This window comes from Apteryx mantelli, chromosome 22 (assembly GCF_036417845.1).
Source record: "Apteryx mantelli isolate bAptMan1 chromosome 22, bAptMan1.hap1, whole genome shotgun sequence".
Classification (NCBI taxonomy): domain Eukaryota; kingdom Metazoa; phylum Chordata; class Aves; order Apterygiformes; family Apterygidae; genus Apteryx; species Apteryx mantelli.
Window position 1 is genome coordinate 9758560 of NC_089999.1, and position 19125 is coordinate 9777684.

Consider the following 19125-nt stretch of genomic DNA (forward strand, 5'->3'; position numbering starts at 1 on the left):
ATTACAAACTTCTACTTGGATCTCCTGTTTTACTGCCAGAAGGTCCGTTCCTATGCGAAAGTGACGTCAGAACCGCTACAAGAAGTCTTCTGGTTTTATGGGATTTTAGCAGACGTGCCCAAAATGTCTGGGTAAACAGACCACAGACCTCCCTCCTGTGCCAGGAGAGGGAGGTCTCTGTGGTCCCACCCTGGCCTTTGGGAGTGCCAGGGCCGTTGCACTTGCGCTGACCCGCCGAACCATGTGTGCACGGCCTGGGAGAGACTGGCTGGGACAGGCTGCTGCTGCCTGCTCTGGCTCCCTCGGTCCCCCTTGCTTGGTGGCTGGGGCCAGCTGAGCTGCTGGCGGGTGGCTCGTTCCAACCCTGCAGCTGTGCTGCGCCCGAGGAGGGACTGCGGGGTTGGGTTTGCCATGGGCTCTGCGTCTCCAGGCATATTCTCTCTCTCCCCCTCTTCCTCCCCCCCCCCCCCACTGTTGGTGCCCTGTCTAGACTGATTTTGGGAAGTGCAGCTGATGTTTAGTTTTTAAAAGTCTGTGCCAAAAGCAATCACTTTCATTAGGGCAGCTTGGTGAGAGGGTGTTCTTGCTCAGCCATGGCATTTCTGGAAGGTGATGAGGAGTAAGAGCATCTGGTGGAGCGTCAGGCAGAAACGTAGGACAACCATCCACATAGGAGTGGAAAGGATGGTTCCTTGTGCACTTCCCATTCCATCCCTTCCCTTCCCCCTCTGTAGCAAGGATATATTTTGTATGGCCACCCACACCTTCCAGTTTAAGAACTGCTCGTGCAGCATTTCTCCAGGTTGGGGACAGAAGGGTTGTGAGGGGTGATTATCCATGCTGAAAGTGTCCGGGCAGAGAGGAGAAGGTTGCTGGAGAACCATTTGGAGCAGAAAAGCGGCTGGGATGGAGTAGCCCTGTGAATGTGATTCATCTTATGGGGTGAACATCAGTAAAGCATAGGACACAGCACCATGCTGGAGGTTGTTAAAGCCGAATAGTGGGGATTATCAGTTAGAAATAGGAGAATGAGAAAGACTTGAGTATATTTATTGATAACGTGATGATTATGAGCCTTTAATGCTGTCTGGCCAGGAAATAAGCAGATGTGAAGAATTCTGGTCAGTGATATTTTAAAAACAAAGCCTTAGTTTGGAACAGATGCGTGAAAGGGCTGTGAGGATGGTCTAGGAAATGCATCATCTCTCCTGTCTCATAAAGGGAGGCAAAATTGGCCTGTTGTGTTCAGTGAGCAAATGAAAGCTAAGGGGAGCTGTACTATATGTCTGTACTTGTGCTTATCCCTCAGTACTGACAGGAGGAGAGAACTGTTTAAACTTAAAAGACAGTATGGGCAAAAGAGTAAGTCAGTGTGAACTGACAACTAATAAATACAAACTGTCAGTCAGAAAGTGTCTTTTTACTCATCATAGGAGTGGGATTCTGGAGCAACCTTGTAGGCAGAATAGGGGCTTTAAAAAGCTCTCACGAGTTGATCATTAGTTGGTAACTGAATTCTATCATATAGTTGCTTAAAATAGCAGGTACAGGACTTTAATAGGACCCCCAGTCCTGTGATCTTAACTATCCAACTGGGGTATGTTCTGTATCTGGACCACTGGTACCTAAGTTGGTTTGTATATTAGTTGAAATAAGCATCTTCCCTTGTGAGACCAAATAAAACTTGTCAGATAAAAGGGGTATGCTTGTTATCTTAATATACACTGAAAACTTTTTGTTGTCAGTAGAGGGGATAGGGAGAAGTAATCTAGCCCTTGCAGAACTCACTAGAGAAGCATTTCTTCCAGTAGGCAAAACGTAGAAAAAAGATGGTGTTTTTGATTATTTTTTGACTCATTCTCTTGCCATGTGCTATTTAAAAAGTTGTTCTGTTCAGTCATGTGAAGACAGGAGGGGTAAATGCTCAACTTCAGCTGCAGTAAAACTGAACCAAATGCCATTACTTCGGGGAATTCCAGCAGGAAATGAGATGTTCACGGGCTCTAGAAATGTCCGAAGTAATAGCTCGGTAAAGGTACTACAGATAATCTGATAGATTAAAATCATCTATAACCGCTTAAACTCTTTGCTTCTGATGTTGAAATACATTCTACCTTTCTCGAATCTACCTTAAGTTACAAAGTTAGGTAAACAGCTATATACCCTTGCAGAATTCCTCCTAATGCCCTATTTCAGGATACTCCGTTAGATTGGTCACTCCTTCATAAAGAACAGAATAGCCTTTCACTGGTAATCTGATTTTAAACAGTTTATCAGCATTTTCCCAGTGATGAAGGTACATCACATACACACACATTACTAGAACCTAGTAAGATACTTTGTCATTATTTCTGTGCAGCCGCCTTTCAATAAATTTTGTTTTCCGCATCTGGTAGTAGTAGTAGTATATTTTATAAACTCCTGTGTTAACCAAAATTTACCTTTTTTAAACCATTTTTTTAAAATGAAATGATGTTTGTTTCATCCTAGGAAAGAATAGCAATGTAGAAATTGCTGTCCTGAATCTAATGCATTGTCTATCTAGTCCTCTCTTGTGTTTCTGACGGTGGTAACAACTACATGCTTCAGAAGAGGTGCCAAGAGCGTTCAGAAATACCTTACCTGATCTGTCTGTGGATGTTCTTATTCATGTAAATGTCTAGTTTAGAAAAGCAATGTTTGTATCCCTTGGCCTCAGTACCTTGCAGTAATTTCTGTAGGTTAGTTTTGCTCTTTGTAGCTTGGTTGGTTGAATTCCTTCACCCTGTGAAAATGTGCTGCTCTTGCATTTTATAGCATGTCCCCTTGTTCTTGAAATCTGAGCAATTTACGTGGCTTGTTTGTGATTTTTAACTTCTACACCTTTTCTCTTCAATGTCTTCTCAGACATTTATGACTTCCTATTTCTGAAGCCCTTTTGTGCTGTACTTTTGTTTTGTTGCTGGTAGATGTGAGTGGGGAACAATATCCAGAAGCAGGCATGCCAGCGATTTCCTTAACATTTTGTCAGAAATTCTATATTATTTTCCTAATTAATTCTAAAAAAAGTGTGACATTGTCCTCACATCATTGTGCAACTATTTTCATTGAGCAGTCTGTGAAAGACCCATCTTGAGTTCTGTTTAGTTTAAGATTAGATGTGTGCTTGTTCAGTTTTTACTTTTTAAACTTTCATCTCCTGTTTTGTTGCTCATTCACACTGTTTTTAAAGGTTCTTATGCAATTTTTGTTACTATCAGCTGCCCTAAATGAAATTTGTCATGTTCTTTTTTTTCCTCCATTCTAGATCTTACATACAAACATTATGCATGTACAGGGTCTGTACAGTATCTGTGGTCATCCTGTGCTCGCAAGGGCTTTTTCCCCTGCTTGAAATGTTTTATTATTATGTATTTGGAGTCTTGGGTTTTTTTTTTTCAGATTGTATCACTATTTTGGTTCTCAGTTCAGAGGTAACATTTTTGTTCTCCACCCATAACTAATTAATACTCATAATAATTTCATATGCCCGGTACTTTTTGAAAGTTCTCTTCAGTTTTTCAGTTATTTTGGTGACAGATAGTCTAGTGCATAAATGTTTGGTTTGTTAGTTCTTAGTGCTTCATAGTCATTGAGTGATGTATTTCCCCTAATTATTAGTTCAGTTAATTCTTCTGTTTGGCTGTGTCCATAGTTGTATAATTCTCTGGAGCGGTAGCTATTGTAAGGAAGAGATAGTGGTTCTGTGACAAAAATAAACTTCATTCTTGAGTTATTTTAAACTTTTAGAGTAGCTACTTACTCATCTTGATGGCACAATAATGTTTGATTTACAAATTTATTGAAGGACCGGCTTTTTTGATATATGGTCTGTGACAATAACTTCTACCTAGTCTTTTCACAGAGTAAAGTTATCTTCTTTGTGCAAATAATGTAGCTGCTTTCCTATATCCTTACTCTCCTCCGTGGCTTTCTTTTTCTCGCCCCGGTAGCTGAACAGGCTGGGTGACTGCCTGAGGCTTCCCGCTTAGACAGTGTGTTTGTTTTAACGCTATGGCCATACAGTCTTCCAATTTTCTCTTGGCTTTTTCAATTTGTGTTTTATCTTTTTTTTTCTACCTTAGATCCTTCCTGCAGGCATCAATTTTGCCAGGCTTGCTTCTTCAGAAAAACACCCACTCAAATAAGATTCTGAGCTGTGAACTACCCGTTCTATTAGGAAGCAGACCTTGGGCTGGAATTTACATGCTTCCTATCATTCTTCTACACTGTAGTGAATTAACTTGCTTGCACAATTGAAATATTTTCATTTTCTTACTGGTCAGAAAGACTTTGAATTACTTTCTGTTGGTCCTGCTTTCTAAAAGCAAGTTTGATACTGTTATTTTTTAATTACTACTTTTCTCAAGGATAATGTGGGCTTTGGTAGCTTGCTTTCAAGTTGTACGTTGTTTATGCTGAATCAAAAATACCCAACTTGCTGAAGTTTACTGTATTCGTTGTTCTGGGGCAAAATTGGCTGGGGAGGTCAAGAAGAGGTTTCTCTGGACTCTTGTCCCATTATGCCATCTGACTAGCTTTATCTGGGCAGTTGGAGTTGCCCATTATTTCTGCCTCTAGCTGTATCTGGCTCTCCTCGGCGGGTTGCTTGCTAACCTTGTCCTGAGCAGTATGCTACCAGCACAGCACCTCCTGCACAGGAATTTTTATAACTTAATGCTCAAAACTTCTTCAGTCATTAAAGTTTAAGACAAGAGATGTGGCCACAGAGGGTTGTCTGTAGATGATTCAGACACAGAATGTGTATTAATGTGATGCTTTTATGTAGTGGAGGAAAATAGTTGGCAACTACTGTGAATCTAATGAATTGCAAAAGAAGGGAGGCAGAAGATTTAATTTTTTTCTGGTTGCCTTCCTCAAAGCTTTGCTAGCCTAAGGAATTACTAAATTTAGAGCTGACCTTCATAATAAATATACCAGAACTATTGCAAGCAAAGAGATTCAGAAGATGTTAGTGTTAGATATGTCAGAGTATGGTTAGCGCTTCTTGAACTTCCATAGCATTGGTCAATGAACAGTGGCTGTTCTTCAGCTATTCTGTAGGTCTACATCTAACTCCTGATTGTATGGGATGCCTTGTTTTAAATGGGAGAAATTTCATAAAATACCGGATGCTTCTTGCCATTAATGTTCTTTCTTCAACTGCATCAGCAATCTGTCTTTTATTTGTGTTATTTAAGTGATAAGATCAGTGGTAAGCTTTGTTTCTCAGGTGAGTGTAGTTGCAAATAGTTGCCAGTTAACAAAACTGTAGTATTTTCAAGAGTACTGCTAGTGTTGGATGTATTTATGTTTGTTTATAACTGGCATATGTAAATGTTGTGAAAATAGATTTTGTTGTGTTTAGAATATCTGTCTTGAATGCAGTAACAAGCTTATCTAGTTAGAGCTGTCTTTTCTACCACTTAAAAAAAATTTGAAAAGATTGTAAAAATAATCAGATATACAGCAAATGAAGTGGAAAGTACAGGAAAACGATTGCTTGTTCTGACATTGTTCATGATAATCACTGCTGGCTTTGCTGCTGGTGCAGGTCATCCTAACAAATAGTTATGCCCAACCTAGGAGCATAGATTCTGGGCTTGTCAACTGAGCTATGGGAAACGTACTTCTCCGACCCTTGTGCTAGTGACATTCCTGGAAAGTAGGCATCCAAGCAGAACAGCTCAGCAGGATTGGAAAGTCTGCTGGGATAAGTAATTCAGGGAGTTGATGATGGACATTTTAGTGGCAGAATTTTGAGAGGAAATCAAAGCAAGCCACGCAGTCTACAGCTGCATGTATAAGGGGAATGCAAGCAGTACTCTGAGATAAAAGTATCTTCCTGAGGCTATTCTGTGAAGAAGTATAATACAAGAAAAAAATATAGGTGGTGAAGCAGAGGAAGAAAAAATTATCTCCAAAGAGTTTTTTCCAGGAAGAAACCATTCCTCAGCACTCCCCTACCCCCCAAAAAAGAAGAAGCAGAAGAAAAAAATAGTTGCAAAAGGAATCTTGCTGGAATGGTAGGCTGGCTCTTTGTCAGATGAAGAAAAATTTACTTTGTTGGGGAAGAAAAGCCTGTTTGAACATAGAAGCTCACACATAGAAGAAGCTGCTAGAATTCACAGTATTCAGGTGCAGATTTAACTTATCCCTGTAATCTGTTCCTTCTACAAATACATACATGAGAGAATGTGAAAGGTATAAAAGGGACAGCATAACTGTCCAGTATGGCTGTATAGATCTCACCTGCTTCAGCCTTTGGCAGCAGGACTGATTCCTGACTCGGAGACAGGGCAGTCACTCTATTGTCAGTCTCCTCCAGGAGGCTGGGAGGAAACAGAGGAGCATTTAGTGTATATATGCATGAGGCTGAAAAGCAAAACATAGAAGAGAACACTGTTTAAGGGGGCTTTCCCTGCTCTACAGCTCCCTTCTATAGTCCAGTTTTCTCAACCCTTTCCAAGTGTCTTTGTTTTGCTTCTGGTTGGCAGTATTTCAGTATGGTTCCTTTTTTTAATTCAGTTTTGTGACAGCACTTTGGATTTTTTTCTGAATATTAAATGTTTTCCTAACAGTCTCTGGTAGAATGCCATTCATTTGCATCTCTGTCTTCTTTAGTGACAGATAGTCCTAGTGGATCCAGTGTAGAGAACAAGTGTACCAAAAAGGAATAGTTTTAAGATAATGAAGAAAAAGGCAAGTTGTGACTTTGCCAGCATTTTTTTTTTCCATCTCAGCTGCAGCTCACTACTAAGTGGTAGAAGTAAGTTACCAGAATCCCGAGGGAGATGTTCCTGTGTCCCTCCTGCCCCTTCTGCAGAGCCCAGGAGGAGCTAATTGCCGCTTGCTGCACCTCTGGATTTTTTCTGTCTCATTTCCTGGATTTTTTTCCTAATTGTCACTCTAGTAAGACTTTCAAATTGCAGAACTAGAAGGAGGAAAAAGCAACATGTTGTTAGTTTGGTGGGAGAGGCTTACCCAAGTATGTAAGTAGTCTGTGGTATGTGGTTTCACATGAATCAAGTGACTAAAATTGCAGTCCCTTTTGAGAGGCCTGAAGATGCTGATAGACTTTCCATTGTGATAGTCACCTAAAATACAAGTGTTTTGGTACCATGTGCCATGGTGTAATTGAGCATGGATGGAAAGCTGTTTTTTAGCTGTTTGAGAAAACAGCCTTTTTCTGCTGTGAGCAGAATAACTTGTTTTGCATGTGTGCAATGCATGTTAAGCCACTTGAGAGTTGCTCTGCTTTTATCAGAACAGGAAAAAGAATAGACTGGGTGGACTAGAACCTATGTTGAGATGTTTTAAGGAACAGCCACAGCACTTGGTAAGCTGGCAGGGCATTTTTTTGGTTTGGGGAACAATAAAAACGTGGTATATAGTCATGTAGTTCAGGTGAGCTTGCTGGAAGGAGATGTTGGGTGCAGTGATCAAGAACCTCCTTTCTCAGGGATCCTGATGAACCTGATGGGCATATGTCCCTGCATTTGCTGAGATCTGCAGAAGGACGAGTAGGAAGAGGCAATCCTGAATCTGGCAGTGTTGCACTGGCTGCAGATCCCCTGAACTTCAGATCAGCCAACAGAACTTTTGGTGTCTGTGCCTTACAGAAAGGATCTACTGACGCCCGTCCTGCTGTGCAGCCCCACCGCAGCAGGCTGGCTAGTGCCTGACTTCTGATACGTGGCAAATAAAGTGATGGGATGTATAGCAGGTAATCTGTCTGGCCTTCCCATTTCCAGGTAAGATTACTCCACTCATAGTATTCATCTGGCTGAAATTTTAAAGGCTGATATATAGGGAGGAGATTCATACGAAGATCGCAGGATAAGTCACATATAGTAGCATCATTCTTAAGGTCACATATATCAGCACTTCCTGGTGTGATGAGGGCATAATATGTTCATTTCTTCTGATGCTGAAACCAGCATCTTTTCTGATATGTCTCATCTCTCACTTGCATCCCCACAAATTCGAGGGGTGGGTATTGCAACATCTCATTTCTGCCAGAGGAGAGTACATTTCAGAGTAAAATAAGGATTTTTTTTTTTTCTCTCAACTGCTATGTACGCTATTCATCACATTGTCTTCTCTTTCCATACGTTGTGGCCTTGTTTTGCAGCGTTGTAGATAAGGTATTTTACTACCAGTCGCATAACAGCTAGTGCTCAGCTTCATGTTGGTGTAGCCTTGATAAAATGATGATGTGCCAGGGCTACACAGTTGCATGTAGTGCTGGGAGAACCTCATTGGTGATTTAAATATATGTCAAAGAAGACATTTTCTCTGTGATAGGTAACTTTTATTTTAAAAGTCCAGATGAGGGTTTCTCTGCATGGTATATACTATACAGCTCAGACATGCTGGTATATCTGGTCTGTATTATAGTGTAAGAATAAAACTCTTGGTTAAGATTTTTTTTGTGAAAATACATGAAATACTGACTTCTTCACATTTGTGTGCAAGCAGCAATATGCATTCTATAATTTAGCTTAATTTTTTGTCTTACGTGCTTTTATTCAGAATCTGTCAAAAAAAAAAAAAAGGAGCAGTTTGTCTGCTGCTTCAAAAAATTGTGCTTGCAGCTCAAGCCTTCAATTCTATACTGAAAATGAACAGAAATTTTAACAAGTTAGTTTGTCTTTTAAGCATCTTTCCATCTAACTCTAGCTTTAGGCATAATTGTAAGTAAAAGAAAAAAGATTTTAAAGGCAGTACTTCCAATAGTTCCAGTTTACCATATTTGTGATAGTGGTGGAAATTTTCAGTGTCAGCTGGAAGCCATTCAGGAAAATTTTAATGGTGTGTTGAGAGGATAATTTAATCTCTGCTTCATACACTCCCCGGAACTGACCCATATGCAAGTAAGAGAAAATCCCTTTTCCCCTCTTTTGACAGTTGCATGATGACACTCATTCCCCATCTATTTGATGCTCTTGGATTATATCCTGACAGAGGAAATTACTCTAAAATTTAGCAACTGCTTGCACTATATGCATTGTAGATGCTTTACCAAAGAGAAAAAAAAATCCTAAATGCCAATTTCCAAATAAAGTTGTGCTTTGGTGGGGGTGGAGGGTTTCCTTTTACTTTGGGTAAAAAGTCTGAAGGAACAGTGGTTTTCTGTGTTGGACATTCACAGTCGTTGCTGTTAGTGAATACAGCTCTAAAGATCTTGGGTGCTGTAGCTGGATACCTGAATTTATTTTTAAATGTGGCATATATTTTACCAGGAAGAAATATATAGTGTACCTACATTTGATACTAAAGATAAATTTTTAGAGGTTTTACCGTATGAAGGGTATCATATGACAGAAAACTTTAATATAATACAACATTTACACTTCAAATTGCAAATTATTTTTGTTCTTAATTCAGTGGTGGAGGACACCATTCCCGTTGTTCTCATTAGACGTCGTAGGAATCCAGCTTTGAGGAGTCCATGTAGCATGCCGCTTGACACCCGGTGAAGTGGAGAGCGACCCAGGATGATGGGCTGTTTTACAGTGCATAAATCTGCTTCCATTTTATGCTTGTGCGGTATTCGTTTAACTTTGGTTATAATATTCCTATTTATAGAAGCTGAAGGACATTGAATATGTTGATTCTTTGAAACTTGATTTGTATGGAGAAGGTGTGCTGCTTTTTAATGGTAATAATCTCCAAGCAAGCCTATATGCTAATTGTCACGTTGTGGTTTCTACAACCTTGTGAACTACCTTGTGGAACTACCAATCCTTTGATTTGCGGACGTTTAGTGCAGTCTAATACGTTCAGGTTGTTGCCATTCTCACAGATCTGGGTCTGGATATGGACCTGAAAAATAGTACTATGGATGGGTGTAAGTCTTAATAAATAGGTTCACTTTTCTTCTGCAGAGAAGACTATATTCACTTCCTAGTATAGCCGCTTATTGCATGAAAGCAGTTGACTATGACACTAGCAGCAGTCAGGTGATTTATTGTAGCAGGGACAGCAGTTGACTAACAGATTTTTTGTTTTTAACAGCCTTGCTAAACATGTGCTCAGTTTTGATTGCATTTTTTTCTAAGGTCTGTATAGCATAAGGTTTAAATCTCTACTTTAAATATGGCACTGGCTGCTTAGGGCTTTGCGTGAACTGCCCTGCGGGATCCCAGGGGATCTTAGTCACAAGGGTGGGTCTGACTTGAGCAAGAGACGACATGATGGGCAGGGAGGCAGAAAACCCAGAAGACCCCCTTCCTCCTCCTCTGGCTCCATGATGTCATTTGTTCGAGGGGTGTGTATGTGTAGATTTAATATAGCTATGATTGTAGGGAACGTAAAGTCTTATTTACATATAGACTTTTGTGGGTGTGTGCATGCAGTTCCTACTAATTGATAGTTGTTCAGATGAAAGTAATTTGATAAAACATTTTGGCCTGTAACCAGTGTCGGTTACACAAGGATTGGTATCCAGTAACGAAATGCAGTTCGGCCTACTGTACAGGAATAGAGTTGGTTGGGTCTTGTACCTTGGTCATTCCCTCACTGATTCCATGCATAATCAACAACATGATGTAGGAACCTGAAAAAGATTCAAAATCAATCTAAATACCAGTTGTACATATTGTACTAGTCTTTCTTCAACTGACAACTGGGAAAAAAAATTGCAATTTATTTTTATCTAATTTTAGCAGCCTACGAGGTAGGCTTCTAGCCTTAGCTAAAATGTAGGCTGCTCTTCAGCCAGCGGAGAGAGACAGGCACAGTCAGGGGATACCGTATCCTGTCTGAAGGGCCCGTCTCTTCCTTGGCCACGGCGAGAATCTGGCCGCCCGATCCGAGTCCTCTAAAATGAGGTGATCAGTCCCGTCCGTTGGAAACAATTATGCTTAACAGTATAGCTGCACTAATTTAAAAAACTTTAGGAAAGAGGCTGCGCTAGTGAAAGAATGTGAAGTGCTGAAATACAGGTTGACTGTAATGTAAAAAATCAGCTGCCTGCTGGTGTATGACTTAATTTTCAGTGCAGTTTAGTTGCAGCTTTTTTCTTTTTCTTTTTTTTTTCTTTATCTTAAGGCTCATCTGTATTTTTAATATATTTAAAATAATGTGGTAACCACTTTGCATGCCACTTCTCCTACCTTCACTTCCATTTCCCCAAAGTATTCAGGTGTCATTACTGCAAGAAGGGAGACAGAGCATCTCAGCTGCTGGAGCGGTTGGGCTTTGGCAGGCAGTGTGTGTTGTCTGGATTAGAAAGAAGACTGAGGGAATTTAATATTGTAGCATCCTTTAAAAAAATGGGAGCACTTTATTAAGTAAGACTGTGTAAAGCTTTCCTATAGATGGAATTTACATTAATGCATTTCATTGTTCCCTCTAAACAGATGGAGCGATAGGCATAGCGTCACGTGCACAATCGTAACTATTCCATTAAATGGAGTTTTTAATATGTAATGTTTTTATTTTCATACCTTTGAAAGTAACAATTATTTCCAAGAATCAAGATAACTAAATTCTCAGGATTAAAGTGAAAAACATGTATTTTAAGGTGCCTCTCAATAGGCGAGAGTTCTGGTCTTGCCAAGTCTCCTCTCATTTGCCATTTGAAGCAGGGCAGAGCAGTAGCCAGCCCTGTACCACTTCTGCATACATTGCCAATTAGCCCGGTAAGAGTTTTAGCAATGGGAAAAAGCGTTGCCTGTTGATGGCATTTCAGAGGCACGCTCAAACATCATGCCAAGAATGAGGCTAGTGGCTGGTTTGGCATAAGGGGTGAATGGGGAGGGGGGAGCTGTAATCCCTTTCAGCTGCGTGCGCGCAGGGGGTGCTCGGCGCTCTCCCTTTCTCACACGCAGGCACACTCGCTCGCTCAAGGGGACATGTGACTTTTGGCCACATTAGCAGGTTTATCCAAGCCTAGCCCCTCTGACTAACAGATGTAGGGAAAAGGGCATTGTGGGATTGCAGCAGTTGCTTTTGAACAACAATGTCCTTTTTGTAAGAATCTGATGCTTCTTAAAAGATGGAACATGACATCATTACCGTCGATCCAAGAAACATTCCTTCAATAATACTGAGTGTGCTCTGGTTATCAGCTCCCTTCCCCCAGCGCCTCTCGCTCGCTTCTGACTGATGCTTTTTGTCTATTGTTTAGTTCAGGGCTGTAAATGCGAAACAGTTGTCTTTCAGTGTTATGTGCTTGTTAGAGCTGGAATCAAGTGGAATATTGTTGGCTTTTTTGAAAGCCAGACAGAAATAACAAAAAAACTTTTCTTCCAGTCTTCATAAATGTAGCATGCTTCAGGTATGGCCCGAACTGCAGCTAATTATTATCCCTCCTACACTGTGTGTGTTGCTGTGTTATGTGACAGAAGGTGGAGATATCGCAGTCCTATACGTCTAACTGTGCCTCACTGGCAGTTGGGTGTCATGTGCCAGTGCTGTCTGTTTTGAAGGTTGCTATAAGGCTGCCCGCATCGATGAGAGGAGTGCGTGCATGCTCACAAGTGCAGCGGAACGGCTGTGAACAGCTGCATAGTTTGTATACGGGTATTTTTTGTATTTGGTCCATCCCTGAGGTTTGAATGTCATTTTCTCCTTAGCCGCTGAGAGTGGGCTATCGTGGAAACATGTTTTGGGTTACATTATAAGTCTTTTTAAAACCTGACTGCTCGGAGGAAAGCTATGAAAACGCTGGATTTCATTTCCCTTCTCTGCATTCTCTCTCCCACGCGTGTCTTGATCAGAAAAATTGGAGAATCTTGCAGGCTTTACAACTAGGTACGTCTTGGCTGTCTCTCACACAGTCATGCTTTCCTTGTAGTCATGCTGGCAGTTACTCGAACTAACAGGGATCAGGCAATCTTTGGCACTTTCACGTGCTGCGACTGTCTGAAGAAGAGTACCACAAAGCATAAACATTCAAGGGTATGTCTTTTTCCATCCTTGTAGGAATTACTCCACAGGGAGGAGAAAACAAGTGATTCATTGATGGTCTAGAGACTTGGAGAAAGGTGGAGTTTACAGAGTCCAGAAAAGGAGGAAAAATGGACAGGGATAGGGCCTTCTGGTGTATCTGTTAAACTCAGATTAAGTGTCTTTTTTCCGATTGTGAAGTTGTAAAACTTTTTAAAAAAAAAAACAGATTTAAAATATAAAATACAAATCATAAAAGTGCAAGTCTTAACCAGACAGAAGGATTTTGTGAAAGAAGTGAGCTGTGTGATTAGCTGTTTGCCAGGGACGCACAACTGTTTTTGTTGGTGACAATTTATGGAGAATTGAGAGGAAACCCCACTTGTCAAGGCCCCTTCCTTTAAGAGGAAAAGAATGTGCATTTTACTTGTGATGGTTGTTTAGCTTCACCTGTTGTAAAGATACAACAAGATTTTAGCACAACTTAAAGTATACTTTCATTCCTAAGTGGATAGATTCCAAGACACACACTTTGAATAAAGGAAAGCAAATGCACAGTGTAAACGGAAGATTTCATACATTCCTAATGGCATCTGAAGTTGCAAGTTCCTCTGAAGAAACTGCTTGCCAGTAGGCTATTGTAGAGGGTTGTATAATGCGCTATCACAATTAAAATGCATGTTTGCATCTGCTTAAACAGAGGAGAAAGACATATGTGGTATGTGGAAGTTGGTAGCTCCTGTCCTAGATACTATTCCTCTACCAAAAAAAAAAAAAAAAAAAAAAAGCTGTGAATAAGAATCTGAAGAGGAAGAGCATTTTAAGATAGACCTCTTGAATTTAGATATGAGAAAAGACAGAAGGGACTAGGACTTATTTAGTCATGGAAGGAGCAGCCTTAAAGAATTCTCTGTGTGCATGCTGAAATGAGTAAAAATTAGTCACTGGCTTCTTCTTAACTGGAGTACAGTTACAGAAGAAAAGAATACAGAACTGAATTAAGAAGATGTAAATGGGAGTGGTAGTTCATATATGTCAAACTAACACCCTATAGTTTGTCTTGCAAAGACCATGACATACGCAATTGTGTAGTCCATTAAAAAAAAAAAAAAATCCAACTGATAATTTAGCAGATAGCATGTGTAACTCTTCAAAGGAAAGTTATCAAGATGATCTGGGCTCACTAATGACAAACCGGTTATCGTTGTAGGTCAAAAGAGATTCTGTTGACTTTTGTGCAGGTGACTGAGCAGATGATGGAGTGAGGAATGTTGTCTCATTTTGTGTTTTGATTTTGATTTGTGTTCTGTAGAAATGCCTGACTGGTGTCACAGTGGGACTTTGATATTATCACATCAGATAGATTGCGTTGTTTTGTGTAACTGGGATGCTTGCTCTGGAAGAAGTGGAAACTGCTCTTCTGTAGCTTTGTTTCTGACTCTTTGAGAGCGGGATAATCAGTGAAGGATTGCAATCTTTTTCTTGCAGTAATCCATGCTGAAGAGGCTCCATTCATACAGATGAACCAAGGGTTGAGGCAGCACTTTAAACCCAGATAGTCGGTCGGCTAACTGCCCAGCAGGATGCCATCAACCAGCCGAGCGGGCAGCCTGAAGGACCCAGAAATTGCAGAGCTCTTCTTCAAAGAAGATCCAGAAAAGCTCTTCACAGATCTCCGAGAGATTGGCCATGGAAGCTTCGGAGCAGTTTATTTTGTAAGTAGCTTCATGACTTGTGAATGTTAGCTGTGTTTCTTTTTATCTTTAGACTCTGGACATTGACTACTTGCACATAGTGAGGAAAAGAAACTTATGTGGATCTCTTTGTATGATCTTTGGGACAAGGATGCTTTTCTTGTGGTGTGTCTGTACAGTCTCAGGCCATTCACAGACTTGCAGCATCTGTAAGGTGTTTGCATGCAAACTGAAAAGAAAAACTGGGAACTTGGTCCTTGCCTGGTAGTCTTATGTGTGTTGCAAGTAGAAATTTATCTGCAAATTAAAACTTGTACTTCTACTCCATCCATTATGATTGGCAATGCAGTTCTGTTGGTCTGTATGCCTCCTTATCAGCTCTTGTCCCTTGAGAACAACTGAGTTCTCTCTCCCATCTTGCATACCCCACAGGCTCCCTTAAAGCCATTCTTCGAGTTTGGCCACCTGAATGTTGGTGCTTATCAGTTGTCCTGTCACATCCTTTCCTGCTGCAGGCAAGAATCCCAGTATTCATCTGTGTAAAGCTTCTTATTTGACACAAGCTTCTGGACAGCAGAATTTTTCCCAGGCTGTGTGTATAGCTGGAGGTGGGATATTTCATGGTAACCTCATTTGCAGGTTGCTGTATGTTAACCTAAGTGCATACTGTGAGACCTTCATTAAAACCCCTTTTTTCTCAGAAAACCTTTTCTCATTTATAATTATGGGAGGTGTGGCCAAACCTGCCAATTTTCCTTCAGAAAGCCATTTGTGTCAGTATTTTATGAGATGCCTATTCATTGTTAATAATTGCAGCAGACCATGTTGGGAACCTTCCAGCACAAATTTAATGCAGCACAGATGAACTAATTAGGAAAAGCTTCTTAATTTTGTTCCCTGCTTAAAACTATGAGCTGCCACTGTCTGGGAACAGATCTGGGGGAGGGAAATGTTTTCTAACGAAACAGTACTCACCTGCGGTCTTGACTTAATATAATTTAATCACTCTGGCGAAACAGTGGCTATAAAAGGAAAGAAATGATAAATCTGTCTTCCTGCTGTGTGGAAATATTACTGAAGTTTTTCAGGACTACTGTATCTTATAATGGTATGCACGAGCCACAGGGGTATGCAAAACAGCATACAGCTAGAGATAACCTGCGAGTCGGACGCTAATGGCTTTAGCAAACATCGGCAAGAAGCTGCATTCGCAGCATCTGTTGACTGTCTTAACTTCGTAGTGTTTGTAAGGGCTGACTGCCCATTACCAGCTCCTTTTCCAAGGAGATAAGAAATAAGAGGTCGTTAATGGTCTAAAATGGTGGAAATTAATTCAGTGTAGGCTAGCTTTCATTCACTAAAGAGCACGTCTACCTCTACTCAGTTCAGATTGTGCTGCTTTGGCAGAAAGTAAGTCTAATTTGGCACTTGCAAAAAGATGGAGTATAAGCATGCATTACACTACTCCAGTCCACGGGGGAGAGGGGAGGGGATAATTTGGCTAAGTAAGGGGGTGCTTCCTACAAAGAGGATACGTTGTTAGCTATTATAATTTCTGTGTTAGGAAGCTTTAACCTATAAGTTAAATATATAGAATCTTCTCACTGCTACCACTTCCAAGGGATCTTGAATATGAAACTGTTCAACATACTTCATATGTCAAGCACAAGCCAAAAAGATGAGAAAGGCAGCACGGGAAGAGAAATTTAGTGTAAATGAAGTATGTATAAAGAAATAAATTAGAGGACTGTATGTCGTGGATATTTTCTTCTTCTGTAAAACTAGGGGGGAAAAAAATCTCTTAAGTTTCTTTAACAAGATTTGATTTCAGCCAATGTAAACTATTAAACATTTTCTAATCAGTGATATCAGATTATAGTTAATAACTGTTTAAAAGCATATTACCAAAGCCGATGATGTGCTTCACCTCTTCTTTGCTCATGCAGCTCTTGTATTACTGCTGAAGTTACTATAGTCACCTGATTTTGATCCCGTGTGTGGAGTTCTCAGAGGAAAGCAGAATATGTGCACATAAATGTCTGTCATTTAAAAAATAATAATAATAAAGCTTGGTTTGTTTGAATTGTTTTAAGTAGCTGGCCTTATAACATCTTCATATCTTTTGTCTAGGAACTGTCTTTTTTAACTATTCAAGATCACAAGGAAACTGGAGGGGGGGGGAAGCTAACTAAACTCAGTGATTTTAACATTCACGGCTGTCTCAGCCATGGTGGTTCTCTTTTTCTAGTCCAACCACAGCAGTGAGGAACTGTAGGTGTTACACAAACACAATCAGCGATTGTTTGCTTGGGTTTTTGGATAAATAGCACCGCCACCACCAGTCTGCTTTCATTGCATACAACCTGGATCAAAAATAATCATAACAAATATATGTGGGAATAATTAATAAATAAAAAAAAAACAGTCCTGAAATATTCCATTTTTTTTTAATGCAGTTTACTCTTAGTTGTACTTTCCTTTCTTTCCCTTTACTAGTGATCCCCGAGACAGGGGTGATATGCTTATTGTGTGTGATAACTGGCTAAGAATGTTCACTAACTATTTTCTTCTTTGTTTCTGTCACTTAAAACATCCTGCATTGACAGAAAGTTTCTTTATTTCTTTTATAATTGACATGAACTCTGCTGGTTCACCTCATGGTTTTAGTTTCTTAGAAATTGCAAGTCTGGCACCTTGGAATCATTTTGGTATTATCCTTACCCTACTCCGTGTTCTGCAATGTAATAATAGCTTTCATTTGACACAGGAAACCTACTATACTGAAATAGTGCAGATGGAGCAGAAGAATAACCCCACTCTCTTTTGTTACAGCTATGTTCCTTCTGCTCCACTGTTCTGTTTGCCGGTTTTATTGTGGCTGTTCGCTGATTTGAATGTTTCAGAGCTTGCCTCTAATTAGTAAAGATCTAGGAGCTAGAATTATATTCTTCCTTTTTTGTCTTAAAAACAAAAATAAAAACTTCAAATCTTTGTTCTGTTGTAACATTAGCAAGAAGGTAGGAAATATTCTCTCAAACAAAAGGAAAACTAAAAATACTATTGGTTCAAGCTTATCATAAGTAAACTTGTTGAAATAAGGACTGACAGGGATTCTGGGAATCTCTTTTTAATGAACAGCAGAATTAAAATATGACTGAAACATTTTTACAAAAGATAGAGTCCTGGTACTTCAATAATCCATGTTCTGATAGACTGCATTTGATAGTACAGCTGTATTTAAATATCAGCATTTTCATCAGTCATCATGAATGCTGTGAGGTACAGTATTTTGATTTATATCATTTGGCTTTGTGTCCAAGTTGATTATGCTTATCAGAGAGACTCGGAGGTTTTTTCCTTGTCCACCACCCAATGCTACTGAAATTCCTACCAGAGGATTGGCTGGGATGTTGTTTGGACCCATCATTTCTGCAAGGTGAAGTAATGCTGTCTCTCTTCCTGCAAGGGTGATTGAGCCATAGCTTTGGTGCTAAATTAAACAGAACTTCTTGTCTTCTCTTATCTTAGACTAGTATTGTCTGAAGTCAGGAAGTCTGCCTTTGAAGTGTGAAAAACCATGTTCATTTATTGTGCTGTATAAACAGCAATACTATTGGACAGCAAAAATAAAAGTTTGACTTGGAAACTAAGCTTTAGTCACTTAGATCGCTGCCATCTTTCACTATATAATCTGTCTTGCTTTAACAATAGCTATTTCCTGAGAGCACAGGGAAGAAAGTATTGTCTGGAGCAGGTATCTCCTACACATACTGTGATGTCTTTGTGTGTGTTTGAAATGGAGTCAGGGCGTTGAGCCTTGCTTCTGCCTTGCCGGAAATGTACCTGGGCAGGGAAAGAAGTTGATTTAGATAAAATCCATTCAACTTAAAACACAGCTGCCTTTATAAGCTATGATTTTTAGTTTAAAAGTGACAGTATTTTGACTCCTGCAGAGACTTGCTAAATGCTGAAAACAGGGAAAATAGTCCTACCTTATCTCACAAACAGGAGGGTGATCTTCAGCTTTGGAAGGAAATTTCTAACAGATACTACATTCACACCACTTAGAAGATGCTTAAATTTATCCACTCTGGTTAGCTTTTGCAGAGAATTAAGGATTTTTCACTGCTTTCTCCACAGACATAAATCCTTGTGTGTGTGTTTGGTTCCCATCATATTTATGATCTGAATAAACTGATGCATCATGTTTTAATGTTACAGGCACGTGATGTGCGCACCAATGAAGTGGTGGCCATCAAGAAAATGTCATATAGCGGGAAGCAGTCCAATGAGGTATGTGGAGTGTCTTGTGCATTAAATCTAGACAGTTGCAAACGGTTATTATATGGGATGATTTTAATTAGCCTGGGCTGCCCAGCAGGAGAGGTCTTTCCTATGGCAGTAAAGGTGAATGAGGGTACTGTGTAAACAAAACAAATCAGTCTCACTGTTCCCAGCAAATTTCTGCCTAGTCTGCTCTTGGAAAAGTTTGGTAGGATTCATTGCTTTCGGACAT

At 40.0% G+C, this 19125-nt stretch overlaps 1 protein-coding gene across 2 annotated transcripts in view; it reads left to right on the plus strand.

Moving 5' to 3' along the window:
- Nucleotides 1-19125, plus strand: part of TAOK1 (TAO kinase 1) — a 68124-nt gene that overhangs the window by 16974 nt on the left and 32025 nt on the right. Inside the window, exons 1-3 of one of the 2 annotated variants that reach the window (XM_067309801.1) lie at nucleotides 12716-12780; nucleotides 14404-14630; nucleotides 18831-18902. In XM_067309801.1, coding sequence (XP_067165902.1) covers nucleotides 14499-14630; nucleotides 18831-18902 — 204 coding nt within the window. In that variant the 5' untranslated portion in view covers nucleotides 12716-12780; nucleotides 14404-14498. Of the gene's footprint in view, nucleotides 1-12715; nucleotides 12781-14403; nucleotides 14631-18830; nucleotides 18903-19125 lie in introns of those variants that run through there. The other variant, XM_067309800.1, reaches the window with a different exon arrangement.